At 35.3% G+C, this 19,364-nt stretch overlaps 1 protein-coding gene across 1 annotated transcript in view; it reads right to left on the bottom strand.

The window, feature by feature from the left end:
* Nucleotides 1-19,098, bottom strand: part of BANK1 (B cell scaffold protein with ankyrin repeats 1) — a 294,826-nt gene extending 275,728 nt beyond the window's left edge. Inside the window, exon 1 of the mRNA XM_019738939.2 lies at nt 18,891-19,098. Within this exon, the coding sequence (XP_019594498.2) occupies nt 18,891-18,960 (70 nt within the window). The 5' untranslated portion in view covers nt 18,961-19,098. The remainder of the gene's footprint in view (nt 1-18,890) is intronic.
* Nucleotides 19,099-19,364: the final 266 nt, after the last annotated feature.

Genomic DNA, 19,364 nt, shown 5'->3' on the forward strand with positions numbered 1-19,364 from the left:
AAGCCATTATTTGATATTCCTCTAAGAAAAGAATACTGTGAACAAATAAACTATATTACACATTTTAAGATGAACTCTGATTTCAGAGAATTTGACTAGCCCACCCCCCCAAAAAAAGACCAACATTGTCAGAATCGATTTTGGTGTTAGCATCATCTCACAGTCTCTTAAATGCTTGCTTCTCAGTCCTCCAGTTCACACTCAAGAACGATCTCCTTAAGACCTGAGTATGTTCTGTGATCTCTCCAGATTGACTCTTACCCTATGGCTTTCATTACCTAAGCTCCCATGCCCACTCCAATGGAAAGCACCAACAGAAAATCAGAAGGTGGGAGAAAGAAACGATAAGGTAACATATTGGCCCTCTCACTCACCACCCCTGTTTCTAGTTTTGACAGTGGCTGCTTTCTTTTGTGGCCCTTCTGTGGCTTTTCTTCCCCGGCTCCAGTGTTCATGCAGCTGTACCAACCATCTTTCTCCCCCTTCCCTCACAGGGGTAGTACAGAATTCCTGCTGTTAGTCTTTGAATGCTTCGCTATTCCTCCTCAGGTGCTTCAGCCCTGAACATCTTAATAAATAACCTCTATATTAATTTTTTTCAGTTAAAATCTTTGAGGATGGTATCTGTTTTCTGCTAGGATCCTGATAAATACAGGTACTAGAGAGGCCACAGGAAACAGACTCTATAAGGTGGAATTTGGGACTAGGTTTTTTCTCACAATTATGGAGAACACAAGCAACCCCTTGCGAAGGGGAAAGAGTACACTGGCAATTTATGGCATACAGAAACGCCATAGTGACTCAAATTTGCACCAGTAATTATGTAGGATGGACTGTCAATGAAGGGGAAAGATTTAGGAGATCAAGTGTCTATGAAATTTAGTTAATAAGCTGGCAACAGGGATTACAGAGATGGGGTGGGGGGTGAGAGTAATGGCTTCTCTGACTGTCCTAGAGAGCATGCCCATGGACAAAGACAGAGTCACAACTCCATTAGCAGGTACAACCCTCCAAGATTCTTACACTAAGGTAAGACCACCATTGAGGAAAGCATGGAATCATAAGACCTAAGAGAGTAAAATTAGGGCAGAGATGAGGCTGAGAACTTCAAAGTCTCAAATGTCCTTGGCTCTTTCTTTACCAAGGGGACCTGTACTTCCTTTAAAAACAAACAAACAAAAATAAAACAAAATCAAAAATAAAAAGTTTTCAAGAATTTCACCCAAGGTAACTGCCTTACAAGAGATACCATTTTTTCTCAGTATCGATGCCCTCTCTGATTGCAGTTAAGATCAATATTTAGAGTTAGATACCTTAAGGGAAAGAAATATTTAAAACTATTTCATCCATAAAAATTATTACAGGATTTTACCAATATGTAGCAGCATAAGTCTGGAAAGTATGTATGGCATGGATTTTAAGAGTTATTACACCAAGGAAGAAAAACAGAAGATTGAATCTGACTGATTTAATCAAAATGGTTGTATTCATACAGAACTCAGAATTTAATGTGTTATCTCAAGTACCTAGGATGGCATTAACAGCTTATTAGAATAGATAATTAAAGCTTGGACTGTGTGGTAGCCTACAGTCTTCATATCTCTGCTTAACTCACAAGTTTGCCAATATAAAATAACTGTTGATTTTCACAAACATAATCAGGTGTTGATATCAACTACTGTTATACACTTGATATCTTTACTGGATATGAATAGGCACCAGTCCCAAATGAATGACTGCTGCATTACAGCCCCACTCATGGTTATCCCTGAAAGAGAATGGTGAGAGGAAAATTTCTCAGTTGACAGAACTTGGGGCAGCATCTCTAATTGTCCACTTTGCTTTGAAGTAAAAGCCTGAGCTACGGATCTACTTTAAGTAAGAGAAGAAAGAGTGGAAAAGGATATGCTCGTTTCAGAATTAAAATATTAAAAAGTAGGTTACTAATGAGGAAAACATATCTTTGAAACATGAGCCTACAATTTACTTTCTTCTATGAGTGACATATTTATATTCTTTGTGGCTTATACACAGGCAAGTGAAGTTTGAATTCATGTTTCCCTGTCGTCTTTGTGAGTAACTGGACCTGCATAACAAAGCTATGGCCACATTGGTGATCAAGAAATGCTTCCTTAATATTTGCTAGAATTGCAAGTTAGGCCCCAACAAGATCAAGGTTTGATAGGTTTTTACATGGTTGTAAGAAAATTCATCTTGGAAATACCTTCCCCTGTGGTAAGGCGCTTTCCACAAACATAAAGCTAATTTCAAAGAAAACACATAATTAAACATAGTTAGGATAGTAAAGGTAGAGATCTTGACATGGAACAGAGATACTGCTCTTTAATGATTATATCACTAGGCTAAATTTACATGACTACTGAGTTTGCCAAATGCATAGCAATGTACACTAAAAAAACAACAACAAATGTTACTTTATGTAGATTGTATTTGTGACTATCAAAGTAAATCTATTAAAAAACTAACAAAATTACAAAAATTGAAAAAATATACCCAGAGTGGCAAATTCCTAACAGAGTCACCAATAGATTTAAAATATCTTTTAAACTTAATTAAATGTTATGCATCCATGTTACCTAAACCTAAAATATATATGAAATCAGATTTGATACAAATCTATATTAGCTAGTCAATAACAATTTTAGTACATCTCTAATCTAAAAATTATATCTTCTTTGAAAGACCTAGTGGATGTCACTGGGGAACAGAGTACAGGATAAGCTTGCAACCAGCATCCCAATTCTTACCTACTGTGGTTTTGTTAAGCTTCCTTGGTTTGTGGTCTAAGGTCTTCTGTGTTTGAGTGTGTACCTCTAATTTTGAGATTTCACATTGCAAACTCCAATTTCTAACAGATACACACCACATTAGCCAATGTGAACTTCATCAAAGACAACATTTGATTTCCCCTGTGACTTATTCTTTTGTCTTATTTCTCAATTGCTAAACAACTTAAGCATTGAAGTGGGCTATTTATTGTTCCATCCCCACCCCATTCCCAGTACAAGCCCTTGAGTTTTCCTTTACTGAAAAGTGGCTTAACACTTGATTGTGAATGGGACATATACACTGAAATTCCACTCAATAGTAATAATACACAAAGTATATTCACATGAACATTATTGTGTGTTTTTATGCTGCATGCTATAGTTTTAAGAAAGTATTTTGCCTCAATTTAACTCAAAAACAAAAATTTAAACTGAAGACACAAGTTGGAAAGTTTGAGAGACTTGCCCAAGATCATATCAACAGTGAGTCAGGAAGCTGGGCTTAAATTCAGAATTCACACCATCTATTGTCAACTCTAGTTTGGGTATCAAGCCACACTGCCAGTAATATCATTGAGAAAATGAAATAAAACTGCAACCCCTTCCTTGAAATTCCCAATGGACAAGAGCATATAATCAGTTGATCAGATTAAAAAGAGAATTTCTGTTCCACTGGCAAATCTAATTTTGCTGTCCTAGTTCTGAGAAAAGAATGTTGGCATTCCCTCAATTCTTTGTTTTCCCTCACTTCCCACTTCCACCTCTTCTTTCCAAAGCACAAGATGGGGCAGGGGTGGAAGAAAAAAAAGAAAGTATGCCTTATCATGGCTTGAGAGCAATGACCAAATAGTTTGATTTTCTTCCTAAACTCCTTTCATGGACTTTAAGCAGATCTAACTGTGGGAATGGATGCTTTTTGGTCTCTATTACTGAAGTATATAAATCCAGGATAAGGTAATTCCACTCCATGTCCTCAAACACTAGTGGAATCTTACAATTCCACTTGATTATCATTTAGAAACCAATGTCTTTCAACAGTTTTCTTATGTGCAGAATATGATGTCACACTATGAGACTATAACTGAGTAAGAGCACACTGTTAGCAAAACCCTCTTGTGGGAAGTTTATCTTACATCCTACTGTGGGGATTGTAAAATAGCTTAGAAATGGTTATATACTAGAAAATATGTACATATTGAAACAAAGAATAGAATGAATTTCTACACATTTGTTGAAAGCAATACCAGGAAGCATGTTACCCCCCACCCCTTCCTGGTATCTGCATCTTCTGCAGCCATTTTTGACCAGAAGGGAAATGGGAGACCTAGCAAAGTGTATCTTACTACTCCCAGAGGTAACCCAACGTCTCCTGGGACCCATGTTCACAGTAAACATGACCTCTGGGGACAGCTCACTATACCCAGTAGCAAATGATCAAACACTGGGTGTCTCTAGAAAAGTCCTCAGCTCTGTTCATCATTTGTTAACAGCTACATTGCCCTATTGTGACTCCATTCTCTTCTTATATTGTGGTCCAGAGCCTACTTGCGTCAGAACCACTTTGGGAGCTTCACAGAATCAGAATTTCCTGTGTTTGGGGCCCAGGAAAGAATTATCCATCATGTAACTAAGCACCTGGCTAATTTTTAAGTTCACTCAATTTTGAGAACTGCTCTAGTTTTTTTATACTGGTAGTATTTCTAGTACTATATTGGATGATTACAGCTACAATTTTTATCTCTCAAGTTTTGCTGATATAAAAAAAGAAAATAAAGATTTTAGGCTTTCTAAATGGGGAGAAAAAAGCCAAATGGTTTATAGTGTTATTTATTAAGGAATGAATACATGTGAATAATTCAATTCACTACAGTCATTAACTTGATCGAAATCTCCCTGATTTTGTTTGTCATATGAGGGCCAAATTGCCTATTTCCAGGCCAAGAACGCAATAGTTGAAATTATGTATCTAAAATTTAGATTTCAATTCTGAAGTGAATAGTGTGTTTCGATGTTAGCCGAAATGATAAAAATATAGATTGTGATTTGGGGGAGGGGCAGGGAATTTTATAATAAAATATGTGGTTAAATAAATATGTGGTTAAATAAAAGCAATTCTAAGTATTACATTTTATGCTCACTTTAATAAAAGTTGATTTTTTACTATTATTAATTCCCATGCTCCAGGTGTCATATTAAGAAAATTAAGAACCCAGAACTCAGGCACTAATTTGGATACAAAAGCCAAAGTTAAAAAAAATTAATGTTCAATTACTTTACCCATGGCTAATATTTTGTATAGGATTGAATACTAAACTGTTCTGAATTGAAATCATGAAGCATTAGGAATTCCTGATGGGGCTGTGTTCATTAATAATTTGACCTTTCGAAGTATCTAATATAATAAGATCTGTGAATGAATTCTTATAAAAAAGTGAACTTCCAGACAAAGAAATATGAATTTAGAATATGAGGAACCAGGAAGAATTATTACAATTGTCTCTATATTTCTTCTCTCCTATTAAAATGTAAAAGGATACTGTCCATCACAAACTTAAGCTCTAAACCATATAAAAGTTTCAAAGATAAAGCTATGCCAAGAATACATGAAAATAAATGTTTTAAATGTATTCTTAAACAATCTTAGTAATCCATTTTATTTATCAAACCTGATTCTTACAAATTACTCACATTCACACACAGTGTCCAGAAATAGCTATCCAAATATTTAGTTTTCCTATATTTTTTCTCTGAGTTTGTAAATATAAGATACTAATAGTATTTAAAATTTTTACCACTTGAATTTGAGGGATTCCTACATCTTAGTGTAGTTTACAATTGTAAGTAAAGTTGAAAATCAGCAACAGATACTTAAAAGCAGAGATAAATAATACAGTTCATGCATTGGAAATTCTTCATACTTTCAGACAGTCATATTTAACAGATAAACGGCCTAAACGTCTATGTTCCTGATCCCCACTACTCTAACATTTTATATATTGTTCTCACTCATCACTTGGATTTTCGGATCAGGTATTTTGAAATTCAACACAATGATTTACTGTAATCATTGATAAGTATCTTAATGTTGATAAAAAATACCTCAATATCAATTCCCTAATCATTTATATATTTTTATGTATTTACTTAATAATAATTTAGTGATTACTGTAAAAACCAGTTGTTCAGATTTTAACAGCTACAAAGATTATGAGGTACATACAGTTCCTGTCCTTAAAGGGACTTATATATTATAAAAAGAAAATGAACTTTTTAAAATTATCTTAAAAAAAGATAATTTATGTTAATATCTCATTAAGACCTGTGGTTGAAGAGTCTGCTAACCTTATTTATTTTAGGATTAGTGTAAAAGTATTATCTTGGAAATAAAGTATAAATAGATCTTTAAGCGTCAGAAAATGCAGAATTGGCAATTCACAAATCAAAAAGATCTAAATTTTATAAAATGTCCCTATGTGACATAAAAAGAAACCTGAAAACATATTATAAATAAATATTCAATCCACACTGAACATTACAAAACCATATATAGAATGTGAGCTCTTTTATATGTGTACAAACTCACAAATTAAGACAAATATTATTAATACTTATTTCTGAGTGGAGGACTGTGGTATATCATAATTTTACTCATATTATTGTCTATTTTCAAATGTTCTCTAATTCACATATATTACTTTTATAAGAAAATACCCTTAAAAATTATCCCATATGGTTCTATGCAGGCAAACCAGCCTGACTCCAACCGTATTTTTATCATTAAGAGAAAAGGATCTTAAGATAATTTCCTACCAGGGTTAAAAATGGTTCATGTTCTCAGAGAGTAAAACAAAATGATACTGTAAAATATTAGTGACCTTTTACAGGAAGTACTCATCTAAACCAGTTGTTTCTCAGAATATTTTTGTCCTTTGAGGGGGTGGGATGGAATAGGGCTTTATGTAATGGAAGCAGATGGTGTCTAGCACTAAGCTTAGTAGAAGTTTAGCCAAATATTTCAGGAACAATCCTCACGCCATCATTTAAAAGTTCTTCAACCTGGTTAACTTGTTTCAGTTTCTTTACCTGAGAAAAAGGAGATACTGATCCCTAATTCCTAGAGATAAAATATGAAGCCTGTGTACCAGGTGAGGGGCTGGCACGCATCAATCACTGATATGTATGGCCGTGACGACGATGACAATATGATAATGATAATACAGACTACCAAAATGAAGCAAGAAACCTAATATGTACCAATGACTCTTTGGGTGTTTTCCAAGCATTAATGTCTTTAAAACGCATAAAAACCCTGTGCATAAGTGCTCTTTTTATCCCATTTTGCACTCGTGGTGACTGAGGCAGTGAGAAGGTAAACACCTTGCCATAATTGTACTAGTGAGAATTGTAATAGCAGCAGTAGCTAGTAGCATTCATGACAAGGATTACTAAATGTGTAAAACCACTGAATGTGAATACATACCAAATGTGAAAGCCACAAATAATGGGACTTGCTATTTTATTTTGCCTTTAAAACAACAGTGTTTCCAGAGAGATGCTCTAATAATGAGTAAGTATGTATATCTTGCCGAGGATGACTACATAAGGGTAATGTTGATAAGCTCTACGTATTTTATAAGAGCTATTTCTACATGGTAATAGCTCCAGTGTTTTAACTAGACTGATGGTGTATGAATGTCTGATGGATAAGGTCCTCTCTGGGACATTCATGTTATTCTTTGCCCTGTTAAGTACATGTGTGTTTCAAAATCTTTATTAGTTTTCTATTGCTGTTGTAAAATATTACTACAAACTTAGCGGCTTAAAAGCAATTGAAATTTGTTATTTTACAGTTCTGGAAATTAGAAGTCTGAAATGAGTCTCACTAGGCTAACATCAAGACATTGGCAGGGATATGTTCCTTCTGGAGGCCTTAGGGAAGAATCCATTCGCTTGCATTTTCTAGCTTCTAGAAGTCATCCACAGTTCTTAGTTCATGGCCCCATTCCTCCATTTTCAGGCCCGAAACATTGGACTGAGGCCTCCTCATGCTGCCATGTCACTGGTTCTCCCTCTTCTGCCTTCCTCTGTCACTTCTAAGGACCCTTGTCATTACATTGGTCTCCCATAAATAACCCATGATACTCTCTTCATCTCAGAGTAAACTGATTAGCAGTCTTAATTCTATCTGACGCATTAATTCCTCCTTGCCATGTAACGTAACATATTCACACGTTTGGGGATTAGGATGTAGACACATTTGGGGAGCCATTATTCTGTACCACAACACCTGAACACTGCTTTCTGCTCTAGTTCCTGCAATCTTCCTTTCCTAACGCCTGCCGAAGTAAAACAGATATATGTGCGATATACTTTCTGTTTCTCCTCATGCAGCGTTTGGAGTATAACCCTGACTAAATAGCTTAAGTGATCACTGTTTAGATTTCTCACTGAGTCAAAGTAAATGATACATTAGAATAATTTTCTAACAGTCAATTAGTAGGGGGTTGAAAATTCCTTTGCAGACGCAATGCATTAGACAGATACAGATTATTAGTCTTGCATTCTTTATTGCAAGCATTTTACAATATATTTTAATCACACCTGTATTATAGCTTTGCTGATTTTTAAATACCCTAATGGCCTTCATTAAAGACACTGTTTTTCTAGCATTTTATTGTAGATATTTCACTTCCCGAAAATATTTTCCCGAAAATAAGACCTAGCCGGACCATCCGCTCTAACGCGTCTTTTGAAGCAAAACTTAATATAAGACCCGGTCTTATTTTAATATAAGAACATTTATATTAAATGTTATATTCAATATATTAATATAATTTAACATTTATAAAACATTTAATATATTAATTTAATATAAGAACATTTATAAAAACATTTATATTAAAATAAGACCAGGTATAATATAATAATAATATAATATAATATAATATAATACATAATACCTGGTCTTAAATTAATTTTTGCTCCAAAAGATGCATTAGAGCTGATGGTCCAGCTAGGTCTTATTTTCAGGGAAACACGGTATTATTTCATTCACCTCCAAGGAACTTGAAAGTGGCAAACTTTCTAAATTTTATGATTATTAGTGGGAAACTGTGTTTGTTTATTCCCTTGTAAAGAATATTTCTAAGTCAATCTATTAATAGATAATTATATCATCTTTTATGTTTTATATTTACGTTTAATATTTTTCTATTAAAATGACTTTTTTTATACATGGCTCCTTTATTGATTAAAAAAAAAAATGGAAATGTCCATACGGGAGGAATACCATTCTGGTATACGGGTGTATAAATGTGCTTGTGTGAAATTAAAATGAGTTCATTTCAGAGTCATCTAGTGGTTAAAAAGGCCATGCTTCAGAGTCAGGCTGTCCTGGAGTCCAAATTCAGCAGGCCTCAAGCAGATAATTACTCTCTGTGAGCCTGAAATTCTCACTGCTGACATTTGGATACCACCACTTAAGAAGTCAGTTATGAGATTGAAATGAGACAAAGTACATGTGCAGCATTTCCCCTAGTGCTTGACACCTGTAAGTGCTAAATAAAAGTTTGTTTCAATCTTCTGGAAAGTGAAATGTTCCTTTGGAGATAGTGTTTGCCAGTGGGTGGGGTGTCAGGGAGTCATAATGGGAGAAAACTTCTCCAGTCCTGATTACTTCAAGGGTATTGTCTCAGTTTGAAGCTCTCGTGGCTTCATCAACTCCACCTCTATCAAAGAGAGAGTGATCTATGTGCCCAGAGCCCGTCCTTAGCTACAATTTTTCAACACTACTTTACTTTTAATCTGTTTAGTTGTATGTTTCCTCTTCTATTTATGGCAAGTGATAACAATTTTTCACTTCTGGTACTAATATAAATGTTCTTTTAAATACATTATATTTAAGCTAAAAGAAAGGTACTTTAAAGGAAAATTTTTCTTAAACAAGAGGATGGTAGCATAGCCAAAAATTGAGGAAGGTCTTATGAGAATGGCTGAAATTTGCAAAACATTGTCCCAGGGGACTGGACTCATGACTGCATTCTGAAATGAGTAGTGACTTTCTGGAACAGCAGTTACGCATCAGGAGTCACCACCAGTACTCAGAGAACACACTCTTAGCTTTTGCTTGCCCCTGCTAACGAGTGCTCACGACTGAATTATTCAGCTCTCAGCAGGCTGAAGTTTTTTGAGTCATCTGATGTTGAATTAGAATGAATCTAAAAAGAAATACAGCCATTCAGATTGTCCCATCCATGTTTTACTTAAATACAGTTCCAGAGGGCTGGAGTCTCCTTTTTGTGTATTCCTTGAATCCAGCACAGGAGATCAAGAATAAGTGTTTGAAGAATGAATGAAGGAAGGATAATTACTCCTGCATATGGCTATAGAGGCATTAGTCCAGTCTTTCTTGATAAACAACCTCATTCTCAAATACTCAGAGGACGTAATTTAAATTTTTGCAGTGTTTTCCTTTGAAGATAGAGATATTAATTGAACTACTATTTTGAACCAGTCATTCTCCTGAATAATTAATGTGATTATCAATATACATAACATCCCCTGAGCGTCAGAGAGGTTGTATGGCTTGCAGAGGTTCCTTAGTGAGAGAGCCAGGACTTGACCCTGTAGTTGTTTGCCAAAGCCAATGCTACCCAAAAAACTATTGTCTATGATATTAAATACTATTCAGTCTTAAATACCATCTGATTTCACTTATATGTGGAATCGAAAAAAAAAAAAACACACACAAAATAAACAACCAAACAAAACAGAAACAACTCATAGATAAAGAGAACAAATTGGTGGTCACCAGATGGGAGGGAGCTGGCAGATGGATGGAAAGGTGAAAGGGATTAAGAAGTACAGTTATATGAATAGTCACAGGGATGTAAACTAATATAATAGTGTTTGTCAACTAATTGAAAAATAAATGTAAAAAAATGAAAAGTGAAAAGAACTCTTCAGTCTTTATATTAATTCATACTCTTGTATATAGGATGATCTATTCTTTTATCTAATAAATCACTGTGGATTTTCCTTTTTTGTTTTCTTTTGTTTTTAAACATTCTGTAATAGGTTTATATGCAGAGAGAGCAAAACTGAAATATTTATGAATGACACATCACGAAATGGCCATATTAATGTAATTTTAAAGTGCACAAATACTAAATGTATTAAAACTACAAAGCTGAACAAGTGAAACTCTCAAAGTAGACATAGAAAAATAAAAACTAGGAGTACATACACCACTTTTTTTCTATCTTTTAAAAGTTTTTGTTAGATATTTATGTGCATGTATTATTTTAGGAAACAGAATACTAAAAAGTGATTTAATCTTCTAGACATGGAGGATATTAAATTTCATTTACTTTTAGACTTCAATCACACTTTTGCCCCAGATGATATTTTAATTAGCTAAACATTCTAATCTTATTAAAAGGTTATAGAAATCTAGGTAAAAATAACTAAACTACGTGTCATCAGATTAAAAGCTAATTTAATATTGAAAATGCCTTAACATTACCTTTGTGTAAAAGTTTCCATGAATTTTTAAGATTTTTTTCATTAAAGGAAGCCCTTCTATAAACCAAACAACTAAAAAACAAATACCCAAACCAGGGTGGTTATTGAAGGGTAGATATAGGACTCTGAGAATAAACGTAAAATGATACTCTAATGTCACTCTGAACTAGCTAATCAGCAAGCATCTACCGTGTTTCCCCGAAAATAAGACCGGGTCTAATATTAAGGTTTGCTCCAAAAGACGCATTAGGGCTTATGTTCAAGGAATGTCATCCTGAAAAATCATGCTAGGGCTTATTTTCCAGTGAGGTCTTATTTTCAGGGAAACACGGTATTAATGTGCTTATCTCTGCACATTACCTGGAAGCAATCTGTTTATGACAATGTAGTCAAGTTGCTCTTAATTTTGGAATGTTTTGATTAACGAAATCCTAATAATTAAATAACATGAAGCCACTTACATAGCTTACATGATTATTGACACAGTGGTAAGTTTACATAGTATAATGTGAAAATATCTGTAAAATCATTTGCTCAGTTGAGACGCACACATGCCACTTAAATATCAACTGCATAGACAGACACACTCCAGTATATTCTTATATTAGAATTCCCTGTGCACTTTCCTAGTTCAATTTCATTCACACACTGTGCTTTCCCTAACAGATAACCACCTTCTGATTTTCCTCCCACTTTCTCTAGCAGATTCCATGATCAAACCTCCCACCTGAATGGTTGGATTAATCATAAGAGAATTAAAGAGAGAGGCATATTTTATGTTCCCTACTCAGCCTACCAATGCCATTTTCCCTACTCTACATCCCTTTCAGCTTCTATTCCTATTACAAGCCTCCCTGCCTCTCATTTTTTCAAAATGTGGTCATCATCAGTAAAGGATCAGAACTTTACTTACACGATGCTATGAAGAGGAAAACATAGCTAGAAGCAGTGCTACCTATCTCTGGCTGAAAGAACTATGCTCTCGAGAATTATTTGCTGTTTAACAGTGATGATAACTTTGTGCAAAAGAACTTGTTTCTCTATCAGTGTCAGGATGACAACACTCCCATGGTTAAACATATTTGTGAAAAAATGAATTTAAAAAAAAAGCCACCCTTCATATGCCATGTCTCACATGGCCACACACCTACTCACATAACAACACCCATGATAACTATCAATTAATTACAGAGCACCTACTATGCTGCAAATATTACTAAATGATCTTGCTTCTTTTCAGTATGAGGTACACAGAGGTCTTGTAACAGAGTTACCTAAAGTCACACAACTAACTATTAAGTGATGCAGCGAGGCTTCAAACTCAGAATGAGGAACCTAAGCCTAGATTTTTATATGCAGCAGATCAGAGAATTATTCTAAAGGACCATATAATACTTGTAATAATACATATGGACATACTTTTTAATGAATCTTCTATGTTTTCCTAAGAAGAAGCAAAAATTAAATGTAATTGCTAATTTCTCAGCAATCTGACCCTGAAAGAAATAGAAAAGTCATCCCTTTCTGTCTATAGTTACAAATATTTTATAATTACCCATAGTTTACTCAGAACTAGAAATATGCTTCGGGGGATCTTTCTGTAATTCTGCTGCCCTGCAAAGATCCAGGTGAGACACTATATAGATTCATACTCTATAGGGAATAAATTGTTCAGACATAATTTAAACAGTTCTGGATATATCACTATAGCTTCACCTATATCTCAACTATTACTTTTACCTCTATAATGTTATTAGAAATGCTTTTATTACAAAAGTTGAGACTCTGAGTCAACTCCACTGTGATCCAGTTTTTGTCATGAGTTGTTTTTTGTGGCGGGGCAGGGGGATAATATATGATATAGTTGTAGACTAAGTCTCCTTCAAGAACAAACAAATGAAAATTAACCACATTTTTATTTTGAAAAGTATGATGTCTAAAGAGAATTAAATTCTCAAAATGGGGAAAATAAATGTTCTTTACTCATTAACTATTATCCTTGAAGACAACACACAATTTCACATGTAGCACCATGTTATTTGCTTTCATAGCATATCATAGGTTTCATCAAATTCAATTCGTAGTGAGTACCCAGAGAAACATATGTTAGAGATATTATTGTGTTAAATATAGTGATGAGAAAAATTAAACAAAACTGGAAGAACTTTTACATGAGGATCTCAATCCTGAGATTCATATGTACGTGACACTAGATAAGCAGAGAATGAGCCATGTAAACACATCCCTTCTAATAAAAGTGACAAGTGAATACCAGCTTATGCTGAAAGTAATACTATTTACCGTTGGCTAAATACCTACTATGAATGCTCCAGGCATTTTACACACAGATTTATATTTAATCATTATTATGTCCCTATTAAACAGGTGAGTTATCCATTTCAGATATAAGGAAATTGGACCCTGGATAAGTACTCTGCTCGAAGTCACACAAGTAAATGGCAGATGCCACAGTTGAGTCAATACAGATAGAGGTATCAGTATAGATGATCAATCCATGAATGCAAACGCAACTTGGAGCGTCAAGTACCTTTTAAAATAACATTTATCAATATTGAATTGGAAAAAAAAATGTGTAGGAAAACAGGTGAGAGATTAGCAGATTTGTTCGACTGGTCCATAATACAAATAAAAATCTTGACATATTGTAGCCTTCAATTCTATATACATATTGAAAGATCTATTTTAAATTTCTCTTTAAAAGGCATGACCTTTTTTTTTTCATTTTAACATCTTAGATGTTTTAATACAAATAAAATGTGATTCACCAGTCTAGAAAATGTGTAAAACTTAGGGGTTCTTCCTACAGTTGCAAGAAATCCTTTGCAATTAGTTACCAGTGACATGATTTTATAGAATAGAATCACACCACTTTAATACGGAGTGTCTCTCCACCCTCCACCCTCCACCCTCCACCCCTCCCCTTAAAAAAGGCATGGTGACACAGAAGTTACATCTTCAACAGTTTAGAAAAGTTTTTGTAGGAAATAAAAGAACACAATGAATTATTAAATATTTGCATGTGATTATACTGAACAATATACCGTCTTGTCCAAAGTAGGTGCTGAACTTTTGATGCTCTCACTTACCAAGGTACTATGACATTCATATAATATGAATTCAAAGTAAGAACACGATAAATGGTAGCTATTAAAAGAAGGCCAAAATTTCAAGTGGTCCTGACACTATGTTATTCTTCTGAAAGTTAGATATGATCCTATGGCTAAAATGGAACAAAAAAAGAATGAGAACATGACCCTGACCAGAGGATGATGTTTAGTCCTTAGCATGGATCATGATCTCCCCCCAAAATGAGGCATACAGTAAATGGGGTTCCAAGTTAGGAACTGTTCTTGTACTTTTCAGTGTGTCTTCCTTATAAATGAAACACATAAAAAATGAAGCAATGGGAATTACTAATATGGAAAAATGTTACAGGAGCTTAAAAGAAGGGAAAATATTACGCATAGTTGAGTATGACAAAACATAACTTATTTTAATGAACTGGATACAAAGGAAATCTTACGAAAGACCACAAGGCATTGATGAATTACTTCTCATGATTACAAAGGGAAGTGGTCTTTCTGGATTATTTCAATGCAGAGCACTTGGAAGCAACAAAGAAATTTCTGTCCAGTGGTAAATGTCTAAAAGGCTCATTATTTTTCTCTGAGTGAAAAATAAATCTAGGAGGGGTATAATTCCATGCAATATCTGATATTTTCACCACCTGGACTATTTCATGTCTGCAATAAAACTTAGATATTATTTTTTTATACTTAAAACAGAGAAGAATTACAAGGCCACATAAGTTATTTTTAAAGAATAACTTCTGGAATGTTTATGCTTCCTATTCTTATTCCATAGCAGTCTCTAAAATTACTCCAAGATAGTCTACTATATATAAAGAAACAAAATAGCTACTATAACTTAGGTTATCAGGTAACAGCCATTTAAATTCTTAAAACTTGATTTATATTTGGCAGGAATATTCTTTATTTCACACTGGATTTTTTTAACCCAGCCACAATATTTTGGTAAAATAAATTCTCCATCTTCTTATAATTTGATGAGGTATCCTACAATTTTCTGTTTGACATATATATATATATATATATACACACACACATATATGTCCAAAAAAATGTATACACATTTTAAGAAAGGAGAAAACTGTATTAAAATTACACTGATGGTAACCACTTTGAGCACCTCTTGAAATTGCAGAAGTCAGACATGATTTGTATTCATCTTTTGTTATCGGTATATATTGAGTATTACAATTTTAATACAGTATTTTCCTTTCTTAAAATGTGTATATATTTTTTTTGGCACCGTGTGTGTGTGCGTGTGTGTGTGTGTGTGTGTGTGTGTGTGTGTGTAATTGGGTCACAACTGGTACTCTGTGATATGGGAAAATAAAACATGCTCTCATTACGTCCTATTAAATTTCTATTATATTTTTTTCTTGTAACTGCCCTCGCCTATTACCATTTTAATCAACCTGTCCTTAGTTCTTCTCATTGTGGATTTCTTTTTTCCTCTTCTCAGAACAATTAACCACAATATGTCCCAAGGCTATAGCAGTATCTTTCTACAGGAAACTGCATTCCCTATTTTGTTGATGTGGGAGCTTGATGACTTCATTCATTTAAATTTCCCCCCAAGTCAACATGATTAGTTTCTCAATAAGAACTCTATCTTTTATACATAAATATGCCACTATTGACCAATGACCTAAGAATTCAAATAATAGCTAATATGTCTTAAGCACTTACTATTTGCTAAGGCATCCTGAAAAGCACTTCACTTGTTTTTTCTCTTTTAATCCTCAAAGCCACTCATTCAAATTAATGTTATTGTTCTCCCCATTTTTGCTTTTTAAATGGACAAATTGAGATAATGACAGATTTAGTTATTTATCCAAAATCATACAGCGGATAAGCAATGAAGCAAGACTGGATGTGAGGCAATCTGTGTCCAGAGGCCATCATAAGTAGGGCATGATCACCATGCGATGTGGCCAGATCAATGTGGCAAAAGAGCTCCCTCTGCTATCTCAAGTAGAACACAGAATACACTGCTGTTCAGCCTTAAATTCTAAGCAATTAAATATTATAAAATTATTTCAAATCAAAGGGAAAGTGCCCTAACAAACTACCCCACATTAAAATCTCAGCAAAGATAATCTTATGAGAACCTTTTCAGCTGGTCTGAAGAAAGCAAGTTTTAACAGCCACCAGAGTAGAACCAGAGTATTTCCTTGGAAGGTGAAATCTGGATTGTTGGCTAGCTTGGAAGATTGTAAGCAGAGTAAAAAGCTTCAAATCTTCAAGAATATCAAGACAGAGGAGAGAGACCTCGACACCATGTTCCTCAAGTTATATGTAACCATGTAGCACATGGTAAGACAGGAGACATGCTTTCTATTTTTAAGCTAATAATTTATTTAACTCTCTTCATATGAGGTACCAAATAGTATTAATAAAAAAATACGAAACTATAGGGTGGGGAATAATCTGAGATTTAATAAATAAATAGTCCTTATTGAAGATAGCAGTTAAAATTAAATTTTAAAATCATTTGTTTTGGAATAAAGCAAAGGAATAATTTCTCTTTTGGACATTGGTGGATAGTATCCATTATAACATAAATCAGAAAATGCAGTCTAAATGGAATTTTTATCCACTGTGCATCTTTTTTACATTGTTTTAGTACTGGATATCACTAAAGGACAAGTTGGATACTCATAGATATCTCTTATGGCAGCATACATGGATCTCATTACAATACACGATATACTTAATGCTAGAAATATAATGTCTTCATAGGCATAAAACTACGTTTACCATTTTAGATTGTGTTTACCATTTTAGACTCATTACTATACAACTCTTATGGAGAGAGAGAAGATTGATGGTGAAGTGATGAGTAGATGATCTTTAAATAATTATTAGTTATGGGACTTTGGGCAAATCACTCCTGCATCTCAGTTCCCTCTTCTCTAAAATGAAACAGTTGGACTGATCCCCAACGTACAACATTAAGCTAAAGTCTACAACGCTATGGAGATGCCCAAAGGAGAAAGTGACACAAAAAAGCTCTCCATTTAATGAAAGGATTAATAAGAACTAGTTCTCTTAGAAAACTACTCATATCTAGGAATGGGCTTAGGTTAATATGAAAAGACAGCTCATTAAGTGAAAAAAAAAATTGTTACTTTGACCAAATAAGGAGGTAAAGAAAGCAAGTGATCAACACCATATTGAGAAGGACCAAAGGAGATGGGGAAAAACACATGGGAGGAACAGGACTAATCCAAATGAGATAAAAATTGGTTCACATCACTCCTGCATTATTCATAACAGTAAGTACCTCCAAGTAGTACTTGAGTATCAAGCAAAATAAAAGTAATTTTATCGCTAAACCTCTCAATCTAGAAGTTTGAAACAAAGTGTAGCCCATTCCATTTAACAAATTGTAGCCCATTCCATTTGTCATTGTTAAGCTGAAAGGACAAAACAGCTCTCCTTGTCAAGGTCCAAAAGACATGGCTGGTTTATTTGCAGATGTTGCCATCCATGAGAGTCTCAGCTTTCAAGAATGTCAATGTTCAATATTTAAAATGTTGACATGTTAAGGTATCGTGGGCTCTAACTCCTGTCTCATAATTTTCCATTCACAAATATACTTCCCATTTTAACAGAAAAATCAGTCTTTTGAAATTTATATATTAAAAAAATACACTAGCCAAGAGAAAGCAGCTGAAGTGAAAAAGACATTACCTGAAAAATGCTACATAGTAAGCTATGAGAAATTCTGTTCAGCAAATTCAGAGAATTTCGCTGAGATGCTTCTCACTGTGAGCTTCACCATAATCCTAATACCCAAGTCAAGGCTTCTTTTTAAATTACAAAACTGCACACTTTTTGTAATCTATATAAAGTTCACAAATGCATTTGAAATACTTCAAAAAGACCTGACTACAAACGTCTTACTGTCCGTTTGACCTGTAAATCCATTTACTTATTCAACCAAGTTGACCGGTTTTTCCTTTTGACAAGTTAGCGAAATCTGTGGAGTGAGGAGGTTCATGAAGCAACCTGTTAGATAAGCAGGTCTCAATCTGTCCTAGCATTTCCCAGGTTGGAGTTTATAAGGTGGGACAAGTAAACAGGATGCTACAAACAGGAGGTTTTGCTGTAGCATGTGGACAGAATTTTTAGGATTACACATAACTTTAAAACACGTTCCAAGGTGATTTTAGAAACTAAAGGCTCCTGTCCCGGGTACTCTGTAAAGTCCCAGATATTGGGAAGTTGAGGACACCGGCTGCCCGGCCAGAACAGAGAGCGCTCACACCTGATTATGTTCAGATCCCCCAGCAAAGAGGTTGGATTGCCCGGCGGAGCAGCAGACGCGGGTGAAGGGGGAAGCTCTGGTTCTCTGGACCCCGAGACATACTGGCCTCAGTGGACCTGATGGCTCTCAGTCTCCACCGAGCCCCAAAGCCACGTGGGCCGCCACCCCCTCAGTTGCCCCCAACGCGCGCCCACCCACCTGGGGGCACTGGGCCACCGGGGGACCGCTCCCGGCTCCCGCCCGCACTGCCCGGCGCGGCAGGCAGCATCGCGGCGCTGAAGCCAAGGCGCCTGCAGACAGGTGCCGCTGAGCCCCGGACCCTCTGGACCTGAGGTTCTTCGTGAGATGATCTCCGGGCTCAGCCCTCCGCAGACCGCTCCCCACCTAGGGCAGCTGGGTCCCACGTCTCAGGAAACAGCTGCTCTGGGTTCAGGCCGCAGGGCCGGGCTCGGCTTTGCAGGGCGCCCAGAGGAAGTGAACTTGCTCAGGGGTTTGCACTTGCATACTTTTTAGGTTGGTTTGGTTTCTAACACTCCGTGGCCCTGCTCCCTCCTCACCTTTCCCCCCAGGATATCTTTAGAGCTATATTACCTTTTACTGTAACTCTTCTTGTTCCATTCTAGGTCTTCCACCATGCCCCCACTTCCAGGCAGAAATAGGGATATCAGAAGT

The sequence above is a fragment of the Rhinolophus sinicus genome, linkage group LG02 (genome assembly GCF_036562045.2).
Source record: "Rhinolophus sinicus isolate RSC01 linkage group LG02, ASM3656204v1, whole genome shotgun sequence".
NCBI lineage: Eukaryota > Metazoa > Chordata > Mammalia > Chiroptera > Rhinolophidae > Rhinolophus > Rhinolophus sinicus.